Raw genomic sequence first — 17,808 nt, 5'->3', positions numbered from 1 at the left:
ATAACCATTCTCCGCCATTACACTAAGTGGATGTCTTGTAATCCTGGCAATCAGGGATGTTTTATTTTGAATCTCTCTTTTCAGTCGATAAGATGCACTTACCGACTCAAACAAGCATCAGACTTACATTTGTACTTCTCCTGGACGTCTGCGTTGCACAAGCTCACCAGTCCCATTTTGAAGCTGAGAACTCGCATTTTGCCGTTTCGTGCACTGCAAGAAAGAAACGCAGAGGATCAGAAAAAAAAAAAAAAACTTCTGAGATTACAGTTTTTAAAAGGTGGACAATCTCGAATCACTGCGTTGTGGATCGTGTAATACAGAGCCCTGCTGGGAAGAATTACACGGGTCACAGCAGCACAATTCAGGTCAGTGAAGTAGTGTGAAATTGCATTAGAGGACATTCAGAGTAAGTAAAGGCTCTTCAGGGAATTGGTAAAGTGTGGTCCAAGAATTTTATGCACAGAAGAGCAATACAAATCTCATATGCCAGATAAAAAACATCAATAAAGCACCTTGTAAAGGTATTCTGCCTTTAACTTTTTACATTTTGTCATCAAAGACTTTAATATTTCTATTGGTATTATATGCAGCAGACCAACGCTGGTATATTTAAAAAAATAAATTGAAAAGAATAAATTTTTTCTTAAGTTCTTGAAATAAAAAGTTGGTATTGTAATCAGCCCTAGAGTTGATAGAAAGATAGGTGGCACATTCTGTTCTTAGAATAGATTGTTGCCAAGAGTATGGCGTCACATTCCTGCCAAAAACCCTGACAGAGAACTGAAGAGAACATACGTCTGATCGCAGGCATTTCCATTTATTTGCAGGCCCATGAATGCAGCACGAAAGTTGTGCACCTCACTGAGCTTAACAAGCATAATTAGGTGAAGAAACTCTTGTGATTGATCTGACTGTCTGAATTTTCAGGTCAAATCCAGGTGGAGGTAGGCGAGTTTAACCGCTCACCATCCTGCATTCATAGACCTGCAAATTAATAGAAATACCCATCATGAGCTATGTGCTCTCTAGTTAATAAATCTGCTGATGTGATTCCTTAATAAGCTCCTCAAGGATTTTGGCAGGAATGTAACAACATACTGGTGTGGCAGCTGCTGAAGTAGGTGCTGCTGCAAGAACTCATAAAAGGAGAAAGAAAACGATGGAATAAAATGAATAAGTCCAAATCAAAGTTTAATCGAGATCAGCACTTGAAGACAGAAATTCATTAAAAACCTAAAAACCTGTCATCTAACTGAGCTTTTTGCAAAACATTAAGCAAGAATTTCAGTACAAGTCTCAAAACAAATTCAAAAATACTTCACTGATCCCCAATGGAAATTAAATCTTGCTGTAACTCATATTAATTCAGATTGTTCAGAGTTATTGAAGGTACTGATGGCTGTTGGCAGGAAAGATCTCTTGTAGCAGTCTGTAATACAGCGAAAATGAAGAGGCCTCTGACTGAAGACGCTGCAGATGAGAAGTGAGATTCTACAAAGTATTGATTCAACATCACACACAACACTTTTAAAATTTTTTATAAAAAAATAAAAAACTGAAAACCTATTATGCTCTATTGTCTTTGTCTCTCACATAAAATACATTAAAGTTTATGATGACATCATAAAATACCTTTAAAGTACTGTTCAAACCTCATATGAAAACGATTTCCCTAAATGAAGAACAAGCAATATAATTTTGATTCATAAAACACAGTAAAATTACGTTTGAGAACTAACCATGTCATTGCTGTTTCCAAACAGCCTCCAAAAATTTAATGCAGATCTAAGCAGCATTAGCAAACACCGTGCTAATCAAATTAGCATTTCAAATGTCACACGAAGGATCAAGAACATTGGATTCATCCAGGTCAAATTAGATGAAAGAGCAAATTTAATATCTGCAGCTGAATGCTAGCCTGAAGGAGTATAGATCTGTATTTGACAAGTTTCTAAAAATGTACACACATTAAAAAGGCACAAATATATATATATAAGAAGGAAAGACATAAAGTGGTGAGTCACTGTTGCTCCCCTGTTAGATTCAGGACCAGAGGAGACACTGAGCACATGGTGACGACTGGCTGTCAGTATCTTTCTCTCACATCTTCTTGCTGTGCACCTCATGCCATCTTCAATGTGCATCCCAGCGCTGCTGCTCAGGGGACACGTTCCTCCCTGACAAGCCTCCGGAAGTAATGCACACACAAACATATACGCACACACTCGCCGTAAAACCACATTTTCTCCTCACAAGCAAAATTAAGCTCAAGTCTCGTTCACATTCCTTGCCGCTGTTTATTAGGGAACAAAAAGCAATTACTGAAATTTGTTCAGACGATGAAGCCGCTGATTGTTTCTCATTAGCAGAGAATGGTTAAAAGCTACAGACCGGATATATGGCTTTCGCTGCGGCTGTCTTGTGTTTCACTGTCTGTGCTGTGGGGCTTTTCCTGGAGATGGAACAAACAGCAACAAAGCTGGGTGAGTTCTGGTGTCAAAGAGGATTTGCTCTGGTTGCATCTGACCCTCTGGCTTGAAGCTGTTACTGCAGCTTTAGCCGTTTGCAGTCTTCCTAAACGTCTGAGAAAGTAGCCACATGACTGCTCACAACCGTCTCCAATCTGTTTTCCTGCAACTCCTGAGGAACAGCTCTTACAGGACATCAAATAAGGCAGCAACACAATAAAAAAGTCCATTTCTGATGCCTATGAACACGTTTAAATACCCATAAATGTGGAGCTACTTGTAAGATTTCTAAGAATTGAAGGTTTTGAAGATTTCACAGCAACATTTTCAATGCTGACAGAAATTGGTGCTGATGTAACAATTATTTTTCATTATTATGTGAAGCCAACTTTATGCTAGCTAGGAAAAAACAAACTCCTGACTGGATTCTTTCTGCTAAGATCAATGGTTCAAATACTTCGTTAAAAACATAAAAGTGACCTAAAAATGATATAATTATTATCAAATGTAGTGTTAGACTTACAACACTTGGCTGTTTCCAACTCAAGACGGTATTTCCAGAGTCACTTTGCATTTTCTGAGACAGACTTGACCGTATTTGGTCAAATTTGAAAATAAACATCAAAACGATGAACCCACTGCACTGAACCAAATCGAAAACCTCCTGGTTATTTCACCAAATATTAATTCATGAATTCTTCCTGAGTTAAAACATTAGTATTGTTGTTTCTAATTGAATATGAACTTGTTTTCTTTGCATTATTTGATGTCTGAAAGCACTGCATCTTTTTAGTTAGTTTGACCATTTCTTATTTTCTGCAAATAAATACAAAATTTTTGCTTGGAATCTCTGAGACATGTTGTCAGTAGTCCAGATAAGACAAGAACAATGTTCATTTTACTCAAACATAAGCCTATAAAACGTAAAATCAGAGAAACTGATCATTTTAAGTGATCACTTCATTTTTTCCAGAGCTGGAAATACAAGTAACAGAATAATAAAATAGCAAAAAAGAGATCAGATCCTAATTGGGTGCATTGATTTGTCTTTTTTGGATAACAACAATTGACTGATTCAAAGCAGAAGCCAGAAATTCAATATGTGCAAAACCTTTTCAGGATGACAATGAACTACGGAAACCTTCAAAGGTCAAACAAGTCTGAGAGGGAAAAAGTTGTGATGTTGGACATTTACCTCAAGTATGACAAATTTAGTTTAGTTATGTAGAACCTTTAAAAAATAGCCTCTCAAAGCACTTAACACAATACAACAAACAGGATAAAAATGATCACAAATGCTACAAATGAATAAAGCAGAAACATACAAGTACATGAAAAGACTAAAATTAAAGTTTCTGAGGCATACTGTGAAGAAATGCTGCTGAATTTAAAATTAAGACTCTTTGAAGAAGCTGATTCTTCTGCTTTGATGGTGAATCATTGATGGGTTCAGGTTTAATACGCTTTTTTCCAGATGAAAAACCTGATCTAGTAAAGGTTAAAGTGGAGTTGTGCTGCTTTCTGAAAATAGTTTAAAACATCTCATGAAGACAAAAAAGATCAAAAACGCTGAAAAAAATACATATGGTTTGTTTAATACATTACATTTACAGGTTTTTTTGTCTTGTACGTTTCAAAATTAATCAAAATTAATGAGCATTTAATGAGAGAAATTAGTGCCACTTACTGCTGGATGCATTTAACACTCCAGACTTCTCCACCATATTATTTATCTCTTTCTAACCTGACAACTACAGAGTATATAAAAAGAGTGAACACTTATCTTAAAATGCCAGCCTTTTGGGAAATGATACAAATTATTCAAGCAATCGTGGAAACATTCTCATGTTTAGCGTGACATAAGTACAATCCAAATAAAAACAAATATGTAAGTGAGAAAGACAAAAGGAAGATGTGCAAATATTTAAAATTAACACTTTCACAGTGACGTTTGCATTAACTTCAGCATTTATTCATGAGTTTAAACTTATCATCAGTTATAGTAAAACTCGATAAACTGAAATAGAGTGGTGGGTTCACCTCTGCTAATCTGGTAATGTGCTAATAGTGGAGAAAATGTTGATAATTTTAAAACACTCAGCACAGTTAGCTTCCTGTAAGTAACTTTACAGATAAAGTGTAAAATAATAATTTATTTGGTTATTTCGTAAGCTTTAAGTTGAACAGGCCCCGGGCCATGTGCCTTAAAGCAGTGGTCCCCAACCTTTTTATTACCGCAGACCGGTCAAGACTTGGCAATTTTTCTGCAGCCCGGGAGGAGCAGAGGGTGACCATCAGATAATGCTTCTGCATGTTGGCGTTCCCGCTAAAGCCTTTTTTTTTTGCCCCGATTTTCCCTGAAGGACAATCTTACAACGTCCTGCAGTGTGTGGTGTGTTCAATGTGCCCAATCTAAAATTGGGCACATTCAACATTGTCTTGGCCCGATTATCACAGCCTGTGGGGTTTTCCCTGACTGGGAGCGAGAAGGCAGCCTGTTGAACGTGACAGGTAGCCAATCAGAAAGCGCGGTGACGTAAGGGTCCCACACAGTTGACATGGCAACTGAGAGTCCGGTGGACATCGGAGGTGATATGTAGAAGTGTTTATTACTATATGTAAAGGTCATTTTTATTATATGTGGTTATGTTTATTCTGTTGAAAATGTTAACTACAAAAAAAAACATAACTCACCTCCAAATCATAGTGCAGCAAATAGAGCGGCTGCTCCGGCCATCTTTTATCAAACGTTCTTTCTTTTTCTTACGTCTTTTATAGCTTAAAATGAGTCCACAAACTGTCACTACTGCTTCTGTATGGTCATCCGTGTTTGATTATTCTAAATTTATGAATGGTATGTTGGGGGTTTTACTGGATTTTCTTCTGGAATCAGGATGTTCGTGAGTGGAATCGGTTCGTGTTGCTCCTGTCGTGTGGCTGGACTCACAAACCGATCGAACCTGTTGGACTTTTATCGACTCTGTGGTCACAGAGGTTTTGAAAATCGTCCGACAGTTCTGAAATCGTGCCGTGTGAACCAGACTTAAGACTCACAAGCTCTACTCTTCTCCTCTCATCTCGTCTCGACCACTGCCCTAACGCTCTCTGACTCTGGTCGCTATGGTAACGTTTACATATCCCTTCAAAATAAGATACAGATGTGCCACAGAAAACAAACATTTTACTTTTGTGAAAATAAAACATGATAACAACTAAAGGGAACTTTGAGGTTGTTTCTCTGCAACCAGACGGTCCCATCTGGGAGTGATGAGAGACAATGACACTCCAAGTGTTGCTTATGCACAGGGTGCTTTGGTCTCTATGTTGAGAAGCAGTTTAAGCTTCATTGCCTCATTAACGGCTTGAAATGTGGGCATCACCTACTGGGATAAATCCACTCTCCTGTCTCTTTTCTGGGCCTTTTCCCCTTCACAGAGAAACTTTCCAAAGACATCTGATCTGTTTCTTACTCATTTTGCTGCTTGTGGTTCAATGTTGGCGCCAAGACGTAACTGAGAGAATCCAGTTAAAGGATTTTCAAAATAAAAGATCCTCCAGACTCAAATAATACATAAAACGTAAATATTAAATTATTTCTTGCACAGGCCAGTACCAGTCCTCAGGTCTCACTGCCCTGCATGTCTCAGGTGTTTTCCTGCTGCTGTACACCTGGGTTAAATGAACAGGTGATTAACTGGCTTCTGCAGCAGTTGAAAGAATGCAGAGGAAGTGATGCAATCATATGAATCAGCTGTGCTGGAGTCCAGACTCATCAATAACATGCAGGACAGCGGTCCCCGAGGACCAGGGTTGGGGCCCACTGCCTGAAAGGTTTTGCAGAAAAATAGCAGTGTGAATCATTAAATCAACACCATACCCAGAATGAGACATGGTGATGGCAGCATCATGATTTCATGATATGGGCTTATTTTTCCCATGCTGGAAGAGTTGTTTGTCAAAAAAATGTTATTTGAATTAAAATACAAGCCGATCCTGAGGATCACAGTGAGTCTAAGCATGCATACAAATATTAAGTCAAAGCAAAGCCTGTTGTGATACGCGGTTTTGAGTTGTTGCACAGGTGCAAAGAACTGAAGAACTCTAAGGTTGAATTAGCTAAAGCCAATAACTCTGAGCAGAAATGATGACGAGGTCTTCGTCTTAGGTGCTTTACCATCTTTTTACATGAAATTTTTAAAGACATAAAAGTTTTGATCATTTAGTTCAGGGGTCTCAAACTCCAGGCCTCGAGGGCCGCAGTCCTGCAACTTTTCGATGTGCCTCTGCTGCAGCACACCTGCGGCCCTCGAGGCCTGGAGTTTGAGACCCCTAATTTAGTTAATCATCTTCATAAGAGAGCTGTAGTTTATCTGTCTTTGGTAACAGCTGGTTAGCTTGTGCCAGTGAAAGATGAATTGAAAAAGAAAGGTAACATCCATAAAAGTAAAATAGTAAAGAGGTGGGATAGAGGGAATCCTTGTCAGCTGGATGTATAAACCCCTTCATCAAGCTACAGCCTAAAACGCAAACAGTTTTCAGCAAATACTTCACTTTTACCTCGACAGAAAGAGCTACACCCACCTGTCATAAACATTGAGCAGCCAGTTGAGGCACATATCAACGCAGAGGGGGATGTTGACCAGAATGGACCTCTGCTCCTCCAGCCTCTCGTACATGGCAGTCAGGCCGTGAATCACCTCCACTACATCCATCACATGCTCCCCCTGCTGCAGCTCCTGCTCCCGAAACACGTCCACCAGGCTGCTCAGCGCCACCAAGTCCACTGAACACAACACACAGGTTTCTGTCACACACACACTGATGTGGAGCCGAGTTAAAGGAATACTCAACCAGCAATCTGTCTCACCATCTGTGACAGCAGCGGTTCTTTCACAAACAAAATAAGAAATTAGATTCCTGCACATTTCTAAGTATTAAGATTCGGTAATAGAATCTTAATAGTAAGAACAAAATAAATGCAGGTAACCATGGCAACCAGTGAGCGTCTAACAGCTGGCCGGCTCTTCCTGCAGTCCGGTTGCTCGCTGTGTTTACAAACAAACAATTCTTCTATGACTTAAAAGAAATTCACTTTGTAATTTAACGGTTTTGAATTTTTCCACCTGGTTTTTTCTGAGACTCCGCCTTCAGGAAGTCGTCACAACATGGCTCCTCTATTAACCCTTTAACAACTTATGAAAAACTGAATGTCAGTGGCCACGATAATTCGGGTTTTTTTATGACTTATTTCCTGTTTTTAATTTTTGTCTGTTCAAAATATGTGAATACATTTTGAAGCGACCTGGAGAAAAACAACTGTTGAAGGTTAAAGGTCAAATCTGAGGTGTTCGTGTGCATTACAGTTGGAGGTAAAAAAAAGCTTAGAACGTGTTTGTTTCATTCAAATCAACATGCATATAAACATCAGTTCACTTCGCTTGTGAACGCAGCAGCGGTCTCCTCTTCCACGCCGCCACAACGATGCTTATTCACCCATTTTGGCTACTTAAGCCCCGCCATATGTTTCAAGAGCAGCGACACAAATTTGATTTTGCTCTTCTAAACTAATTTGACGGCCCATCCCTGGGAGCGGAGCTAAAAGGGTGTCCGTTGATGCCAGGTATAATTGGATAGCGCGATAATGAGGTAGAACAGAGAGGAGAGATAAGGGGAGTATTTTGAGGGATGGGAGGGAATCACCCAAAAATGCACTTTTGATGGGCTCTGCTCAACCATTCAGGGCAAGGAAGAATGAGGATTTGCTAGTTATCAAGGCAGCCTAGCAATTAAATTCAGTAACGATATCGACTCCTAGACCCGAGGACGGTGAGATAACAGCTGGAAAGAGAAAGTGACAGAAAAGGGTTTTACGTGCTTGCTGAGTTTTTACCATGGAGACTTGGTATGTGGGAAGGCGGCAAGGTTACAGGAAGGTTACAGCAGAAAAGGGAGAGAAAAGAGAAAGGAAATAAAATGAATGGAAGGTGAAGATGGGCTGAACTGGGATCAGATTCCAGAAAAAGGAGAAAAGAACGATCCAAACGGAGGAATCGACCCCAATGGGACAGTCAATGAAGCTTCAACCAAGCAGCTAAAACTAATTAACTTCCATTTTGTAACTCAAATGGACCAATTAATAGTCAATTAAGCAGAATGCAAGGCTGTGATGACAATGAGGATTACAGCTGCATTTTACACCCAACAGCAGGATGTTTTCAAACCTGACTGAAGTTCTTCAAATCAGACAAAAATGGTGTCAAACGTTTGTGCAGAAAAAATGTCTGTCTGTGTCGCTATCATTTTAAAGATATTAAGAAATGTTTCCAGAGGTCATGAAAGGTCAACCAGCCTCCCCACCTTCTTCAAATCAGACAAAATTGGTGTCAATCAACTCGACTATGTTTGTTGATTGGTTTGTGCAGCAAAACTTTTGTTTGTGCTGCTTTGGCTTTGAAGAAATTAATGAAAGTTTAAATGAATGAAAGGTCATTTTGATTTTTGAAAAAGTGGGGCGGCTGGTTGACCTTTTGACCTTTGGAAACATTTCTTAATATCTTTAACCCGTCATGACCTAAGTTTCAAATCTCCACCTGGATACTTTTGCTTATTTTAATTGTACAAAGTTATGTAAATATCCAGTGAGTAAATATATATTTGCCCTTTTATTCATAACAACTGGAACTTTCAGAATATAGCAAGTTTTATTCACGATTAACCGTAGAGTGTTTCATCACATTAATTTTATTCCCTGCCACTGCGGGGGTGAAATTACCGTAATAACCCGATATTGGCTGGAAAGAAAAAAACGACTCCCCTTTCAGAAACCGTTGAAATTTTCCAGATAGCGCAAAGTGTGGCGGAATTACGGTTCTGCAAATTTGGCTGGATCGCCGGCGCTCCGTTTGGGAACTTTATTTTCAACTGTTTCCAGGCAGAGTGGAGGGAGCCATGATGCTTTTGATCGCTGACTAAACAAATGTGCCACAGCTAATCGGTGTATCACAGAGAGCGCGTCACAGTGAATTACTGCTGGTGCAGGATAACAAAATATCACTTAAACAATCAGACAGGCAGAGAATACACCAGCAAAATGCCAAACATACATCTCAGAGCCTTCTGAACCCGTCGAAGCTTCATAGCTGTTCTGTATGCAGAGAACTTGATGTTGTTCAGATCCGCTGGTGGAAGGAAAAAGAGATATAGAGAGATTAAAGAGATGAGAGGGAGAACTAATCCATTCCTCCCTGCAACCGAGGAATAAGGCATCCAGAATATCCCGTTTGTTTATCACCACACTGCAGAAGTCATTAGCACTTTATTGTATTAGAAACATTATCCACACTCGCATTTTTTGGTACACATGCAGGTCCAGCTGCGACGGTGTGCATATCCATTCCCGCAAACTCCCCGTGTCAGACGAGATTAACCGTGAGACGCATCATGTCGTTTAATCACAATTAATTAGAGGCTAAGCGGGAAGCAATCACAGCGCTGGCAAATTGGGCCTCATAGGTTAATGACAGTAGAAATGTAGCCCCCCGAGGTGATTGAGATGCGGGTCTCTTAATGAGCTGGGAGATAAGGCCTTAACAGCCCAAACCCAAACTAGGGGGCGATTCTGCAGGTCACGGACGAACGAGCGTGAAGGCGGCTGGTCTCTTCACTCACCCAGCGCCTGGTACAGCTCTGTCATCTTTGGATGGTCCCAGCATGTTGTCTGGGCCTGATGGCTGAAAGAGAAAACAACAAAGGCAAATAGATTCATGTAGCAAGGATAAATGGAAGTACATTTTCTTTTCGACCTCACTGTTCAAAGCCGAACTGACAAAAGGAGTGAGAATAAAAAGGCATGAATAATAGAGATGGGGGCGAAATCTGAAAAGCAGAACATAGTAGATACGTTTCCACTACAAATGTGCTCAAATCTTTGTCTATATGTCTTTGTCTAGTGTCGAAAAACCACAATTTGACAACTGTGGTGTTTCCTTTAAATAAGAAAGAAAATTAAAATCACACATGAATGAGCTTGTTAATGCAGTAAGTCTTTAAAAATCATGGAGGAGATGGATGTAAACAGTTACATGAGATATAATCATATTTCAGCTGCTAACATTCATCATCGACCATCTTATTCAGGCAGTGGAGCAACAAACTCGCTATACTTGAGACCGTCTACATTTGCAGCGTTTTGAGGATTTTACAAAAGACTTATGGATTCAATATGTTCGAATGACAAAACCTTTTATGAGCTGTGTGATGCTGTGAGAGCTCTGGTGAATCCAGCTGCACATTATGTAAAAAAACTAAAAAAACAAAACAAAACAAACCATAATCCTCTTCCTACTTCTTGTTTCCTTCTTTTTTGCTCTGTTCCATTAGCAACTCATGCGAAGCAAAAAAAAAAGGGTTTCCATTGCAGTTTTGCAAAATACAGCTCTGGAAAAAATGAAGAGATCACTTAAAATGATCCTTTTCACAAATTTTACTTTTCATAGGTATATGATTTAGTAAAATGAACATTGTTCTTTTATTCGATGAACTATTGACAACATGCTACTGAAATTTCAAGCAAAATTTTGTATTTATTTGCAGAAAATTAGGAATTTTATTTTATGCAAATAAAATAGAATTTGCATAAAATATGTCAAAAAAAGATAAAGTCAAAAAGACTTAATCTTTTTTTTAATTTGACAAAAAAGAAACAACATTTAGAAACAACAATACTAATGTTTCACTCAGGAAGAGTTCAGAAATCAGTATTTGGTGGAATAACTATCAGGTTTTCAGTGGGGTTCAGTGCAGTGGACTCTTCATTTTTCAAGAGCTGTATATTTATTTTGATCCAGCTAAAATAAAAAAAAACAACATTTTGTTCTAGAGCAAAAACATTATAGCAAAAAACAAAAGTTTTTCCTCTAACGGTGCAGTATTAACTTTTATAAAGTATTTGTTTTTACATATTTGTTAAGATTAAGTATAATATGAAATTAATAATCTTTGAAAAAAATTTGTCCCCTCCACCTCCTTCTTGAACTATTATTGTCGTCTGAAGAAATGCACAGCTCCTGACCAAAAACAGCCAATCAGAGCCAGGAGGCGGGTCTTAATGCTGTCAATCAATGTCATTTACTCGCTGTTAAATGTGCTAATCGGTGGAGAAACAATTTATCGTTACAGAGAAACCGCTAATCCGCCTTAGCATTTACAATAGGACTGGCTGACGGGAAAAAGCTTTAGAGTCACCAGAGAGCGAAGAGGTTTGGGGGAGGGAAGGGAACAGAGCAGCGCCACAAGCAATAGTGACTGACAGCACTAAGACCCGCCTCCGTACGCTGATTGGTTGTTTCTAGATAACACTGGGAGCACTGGGAGAATTAGGAGCATACCATACTATCATGATAGTGACAGCTTCAACAAATACGTAAAAAACATTTAGACTTTTTCTATAAACGTTACATACTGCAGCTTTAAGCAAATGTTTTTTCCTATTTTCAATTTGACCAGTTTTATTGTTAATGGAAACGCAACTTGTGAATACTTTTCTCATAACATGGCAAGAAATTTTAGGCCTGAAAAGTCCAGACACAAGTCAAACATAATGACGGGATTCATGTTCAGACATTAGAGTTACAGCACCTGACTGCTCTGCTGCTCTCATAAACAGAACATGATCCGACTCATATATATCTTTTTAAGAAAAAACAAAACCCTAGGCTGCAGTTTCCTCTGTGGGGAACATCCAGGAAATGTATCATCCATAAAATGGATCCAATAAAAGGACAACAGCAGCAGAATAAATGAGGAACCCCACAGCAGGAAGTCTGCCAGAAAACATGGGCCTCTCAGGGCTGGAATCATCATTCTACCTGCACAAGCGCTCATTGATTACTGCCGAGTAGAGAGCTACTCAGATGCTATACATCTCCCATCCCCACCGGAATAGGAATACAGTCCATAAAGCACTGACTGGCAGGCTAAACAAAGACCCACAAGGATGTGTTGCAGATGATTAACAAGATAAATACTGCAAGTCTACAGAGGAACAAAGAGCATAAATGTTTGTTCAGTTGCAAATTAACCATTCTGTTCAAAGACATGCCTAAATGTACCCATTACACATTTACGACACAATTCATTTATTTAAAAAAATTCTTTCTATGAATAATAAGAAGTATCGATCAGGTGAGCTGATAAATAAATGAGTGCTTAGCCAAACAGAGCTCACAGTAGTTTCTGCTCAAATCACAAGCATTATTTTTCTACGCACTAATAAACGTTTAAACTATGGTGAGATCTTTGAAAATTTCTGCAAACATGTGTGCTACCAAAAGTTCAATAAAGATGCAGTTATGTGAAGAAGTATTTATCCCAGGTCTCTTCTGCATCTTCTTTTTCAAATCAAAATCAAATTTTATTTGCATAGCACATTTCAGCAACAAGGCATTATAAAAACACAAAAAAATCAACAACTGAAACATTAAAATGTCCAAGTGCCGACATTTACACGTCAAAATGCTGGCTAGTGTTTTATTTACTATGGTACAAAAGCAACTTTAAAAAGGTTTTTAGTCTGGATTTATAGGAACTCAGTGATTTTTGGAAGTTTACTTGTGTAAACTTGAAGGTTTGTGTAAATTTGAAGGTTTTACACCTTCAAATGTTTTACATTTGAAGGTGGTTTAACTTGTAATGAAAGTCCACTTGCAGCCTTGGAAACAACTTGTGAGAAGTCTAAATGTGCATTGAAACTAGTGGAGATCCTGACTAACGAGATGCAGAAAAATCTTCTACATTGATTGGACAACGGCCTTTCATCAAAGCAAAAAACACCTGCAGATGGTAAAGTTTTTTTCTGATTTGTCAGTACTGAATCAATTTGAATAAGATCTACATTAACACCAAGAGAAAGACAAGAAACTTTTGCTTCAACGTATTTATGTTTTATGTATTGAATCTGTCATATTTCCAGGGAAAACCTGATTCATTAGAGAAGGTGGTTCTGCTGCAGGTCGCATCTTACTGACAGGTTGTCGTTCTTCTACAATGTTCCCCTGTGGTTCCCCAATAAGACGACATCAAAATCAGGGTTTGATCATTTCCACAGGCAAACAATTAATTGGCAGAGAGCTAATCAATCTGACGACTGTTGAAATTTCTGGTGATAAATTTAAATTAAACGAAGTCGCTGTTGCATCCTGATTTTTCATTGCTGGTTCAATTGCTGTGTGATTATAATAGAATTACAAAAATACGTGCTGATTTTTTATCTTTGCCTACAATCAGAGGTGGACAGAGTACACAAAATTGTGCTCAAGAGACTATCACCACTTCAATATGTATTTAATGATGTAAAAATAAAAAGCAGCCATCCAAGAAATTACTCAAGAAAGAGAAAAAAGTATTTGGTAAAAAGTCTACTGAGCCACTGATCAAAATCATTTAATATTTAAAAATTACATAATCAGACCAAAATCTAAAATTAAGTGGAGTTTAATGTTTTAAGGAGAAAAATTACAATAATTTGTGTAAGCAACACAAAATAAAATTTAGCAAAATAAATTTTTTCCAAATCAGTTTCTTTTCATAAAAATTTATGAAATTTTAACTAAACCTGCAGGTCTGTCTGGTGAATTTTTGGTTAAAACATGTTTGATTTTCATTCTGTGGCTAGAAAATCCAGAAATTTTACTCAAGTCAGAGCAGAAATACGTCAACACATTTTTAGCCAATTAAAGGTAAAAAGTCGTTCAAGTAAGAGAAAAAAGTATTCGGTAAAAAGTTTATTGAAATACTGAGTAACTGATCGAATCATTTAATATTTAAAAATTATCATCAGATGGACCAAAATATAAAGAGGAAATTTTAGTATTTTAAGAACCAAAATGACAATACTTCATATAAATAACAAAAAAATAATACAATAAAATTTTTTCCAAATCAGTTTCTTTCAATAAAAAACTTGTGAAACTTTAACAATAACTGCAAGTGTGTGTCTGTTTATGGTGAATTTCTGGTTAAAATGTGTTTGTTTTTCATTCAGTTGGTAAAGAATCCAGAAACTTAACTTAATTAATTCATAATAAAATTACTCAAGTAAAAGTACATTGTAGCAAAAATGCTCCTGAAAATACATGTTTTTCAAAAAGGTTACTCAAGTAATTGTAATTGAGTAAATATAACTACCCAGCTCTGCCTAGACTTAATCAGATTATAAAACTAACTGGGGCTTGTGTGTGTGTGAACAGAACTGTAATAAATTGTCTATTGATCTCCACAAAATCACCAAGGAGGCTGAAGAATTAATCAACATAAAAAGGCTCATTTCTACACGTATGTGAGAAAATCAATTGCATAATATTAGAAAATTCATTTGTTTTTTCACTGAATCTGGCACTAGAAACATCATCTGACCGAGTCATTTAACCTGGCATGAAAAGGTGCATTCAACTGGATAACACAAACACTCACTTACTTAATGTAGTAGGGCACTTTGTTTGGGGAGATGGCTCGTTCCCATGGTACCTGGACCGAACCTGTGCAAACACAGAGAGACAGAGGGGGGGGTAAAAATCAATTTGAAAGTGGTCTCGTCATGCATGAACTGTGCTCAGTGCGCCTGGCAGCGTGTCCGGACACAGAGTCCATTCAGACCTTTGCTAACGGAGCTGCTGCCCTGTAAAACAGGCGCAGTGAAGCCAGAGAAACGAGTTCATTGTGTAACGAGGTTCTCACAGAGAGCCGGCTTGTTTAGCGTGGAGTCATAGATCACAGCCAGGGAGTCCGTGAAAGAGGATCCCTGCAGTTTTAAACTTAAGAACGCAAAACTAGAGGTAATGTATTTCTATAAAGGTCTGAACAGATAAAGGAAGAGCAGTATGGACAGGTACAAGTTAATTACCTGGGTAACACTTTATCTGAAAGTCTTTCACAGTGTTACAGGTGTTTTGTCAGTGTTATGTGACTGACACAGCACCAGTCATAAGCATGAAGGAGTCTTCATGAATGTTTACCGCTGTTGTCATAAAGTGTCATTCGGTAAATAAAGGCACTTTTAGTGCAACTTCACATTAAAAGTGTATTTATTTGCCAAACAATGCAAAATGAACTTTTAATGCAACTTTTAATAGAAATTTACATTAAAAATTTATTTATTTGAATAATGCAAAACTGACACATTTAATGAACTTTTAATGCAACTTTGCGTCATTAGTGGAATTATTTACTGAATGACATTTCATGAAGACATTCATGAAGGAACCTTCTTGTTTACAAAACCTTCTTGTTTTGTCATCAGCCTTATGCAAACCCCTTCATATAAAGTGTTACTAGCAAAATAACAAAATATTACCAAGTATTTTTGGTCTAGTTCCCAGTGAAAATATCTTAGTACACCTGAAATAATTCAAAACTAACTCATAGATAACGTTTAAGCAAGATATTGGTTAAAAGTCAATAATTTGTTGATATTGGTGTAAAGCTACTGGCAGATTATTTCTTTATAAAAAGTGTTTTGATGTTTTCGATACCAGAGCTCTGTGAGGGACACATTTATTTCTAAGTGAATGAAGAAATAAAACCAGGCAGCTCTAAGTTTATCAGTCATTTATGTAAAAACTGACAGATTTGAATTTCGTTTCCCGTTTAGCTCTTAAAAGGATAAACTTTCTAAAACATATCCTGAATATTTCCTTTTAAAACCGGTTACTATTATTCAGGATTCTGTTCATTCGCAGACTGGATAAGCTTGTCATTTTTTAACTTTTCTCCTTTAAATTAATTTCCTGGAGTCTTTACAACATTTTGTAAATCTTAAATCAACATGAACAGCAAAGTAGCTGCCAAAAAGCCCCGCAAAAATAAAGCAAAGCTGTTAATGAACTCCAGTCTGGCAGCTCTGATCAGGATGAAGGTCAGCTGGGATGTTCCTAGCAGATGCTCTGGTTCAGATAAACTCAAATAAAAACAGAGTTTTTTACACTTTTTCAGCTCGGTTTGGAATATATGATGGAGAACTAGGGCCGTACTAAGAGAATATAAAAAAATAAACAAACATAAAATTACAAGAATAGTCATAATATTACGATAATAAAGGTGTAAAAATATCACAGTAGTCTACTTTTAAAATAAAGTCACTATATTACAAGAATAAAAACATAATATTTTGTTTGTTCTTAATATTATCTGATGTATAAGTTATTAGTTTTCCAGATGGTCAGAAACAGAATTTGATTCCTTGTGTGTCTAGTGCATATAATGAATTGCACAAATAGAGTTCGATTTTTACTTTATTTTCATAATTTTGTAACTTAATTCTTGTGATTACATTGTTTTATTTTCTTAATCTGGCCCTAATACGTCGTAGTACGATTATCTTTCAACAGGATAAATATTAGTTATATAGTTCATAACTCCAACCTTTATGAAAGTTTTGTAACAAGAAAGCTGCTGTTGAAGGAAAGTCATAATCTTACTTGCAGTTTGCCACAAACTATATGTGAAAACTTGAATCTCCACTGTGACACATGGTGGTGGCAGCATCAAGCTGGTTACCGTATTAGAAAATGGATTAACAGGAATACAGTGTAAAACCTGCTGTAGGCTGCAAAAGACAGTCTAATGAACAATAAGAACAAAAAAGAAAAGAAAAACAATCCTAACAGAACAACGACTCCAAACAAACATAAAAATGTGCCATGGAATGGTTTTGATCAAAGTATATCTACTGTACTTTCTGCACGATACGATCTGTTTCTAATCTTTTTTAATTTATAAACTCACTGGACTATAAGGAGGATTAAGCAAAACAAAACAGTCAGTGAGAAGCACGGGACGTGTCACTCTGCTGACTTCGGCAGCCGTAGTGCAACCAAAACATTGTGACACAAAATCGCTTCGAGGTCAGTGAGGACAACCAGAATAATCTGTACTAATTCACTAGTGGGAGTTGTTTTACTCCAGAACAATATACAAGGTTCTCCGGATTACTTTAATAAAATTAAAGGCTTTTTAACTGCGTACGTTAGTGTGGCCAAGTTAAATCCAGCTGAGACTTTGCAGCAAAACCTGGACATCACTGAGAGACTCTGCATCTTATCGGATGACTGAGGTATTTTATTCTCTCCTAAAGACTAGCAGCTGTAAATCCAGTAAGTGGTGCTTTTACAGAGGGAACCGAACATAAATGCAATGTGAAAAATGTGTTTTTTTTCTGACTTTATTTATAAGAACTTGTATTTTGTGAAAGACAGAATGTGGGTCTTTCACATAAATAAAATAATAAAACAGACAGAAGGCTGTAAGACGTTCAGGAGATGTAAACTCTTTGTAATCTTATGTC

The 17,808-nt window shown here is 37.5% G+C and overlaps 1 protein-coding gene across 5 annotated transcripts in view; it reads right to left on the bottom strand.

Moving 5' to 3' along the window:
- The window catches only part of drp2 (dystrophin related protein 2), a 168,792-nt gene that overhangs the window by 44,454 nt on the left and 106,530 nt on the right, over positions 1-17,808 (bottom strand). For 4 of the 5 annotated variants that reach the window (XM_044127912.1, XM_044127914.1, XM_044127913.1 and 1 more), the window contains 5 exons: positions 14,944-15,004; positions 10,140-10,201; positions 9,575-9,649; positions 7,053-7,254; positions 128-213 (listed from right to left, as the gene is read on the bottom strand). In XM_044127912.1, coding sequence (XP_043983847.1) covers positions 128-213; positions 7,053-7,254; positions 9,575-9,649; positions 10,140-10,201; positions 14,944-15,004 — 486 coding nt within the window. The remainder of the gene's footprint in view (positions 1-127; positions 214-7,052; positions 7,255-9,574; positions 9,650-10,139; positions 10,202-14,943; positions 15,005-17,808) is intronic. The other variant, XM_044127915.1, reaches the window with a different exon arrangement.

Source organism: Gambusia affinis, linkage group LG09, assembly GCF_019740435.1.
Source record: "Gambusia affinis linkage group LG09, SWU_Gaff_1.0, whole genome shotgun sequence".
Taxonomy (NCBI): Eukaryota; Metazoa; Chordata; class Actinopteri; order Cyprinodontiformes; family Poeciliidae; genus Gambusia; species Gambusia affinis.
Note: the sequence above shows the minus strand (reverse complement) of the source record. Positions and strands in the feature narration are given on the sequence as shown.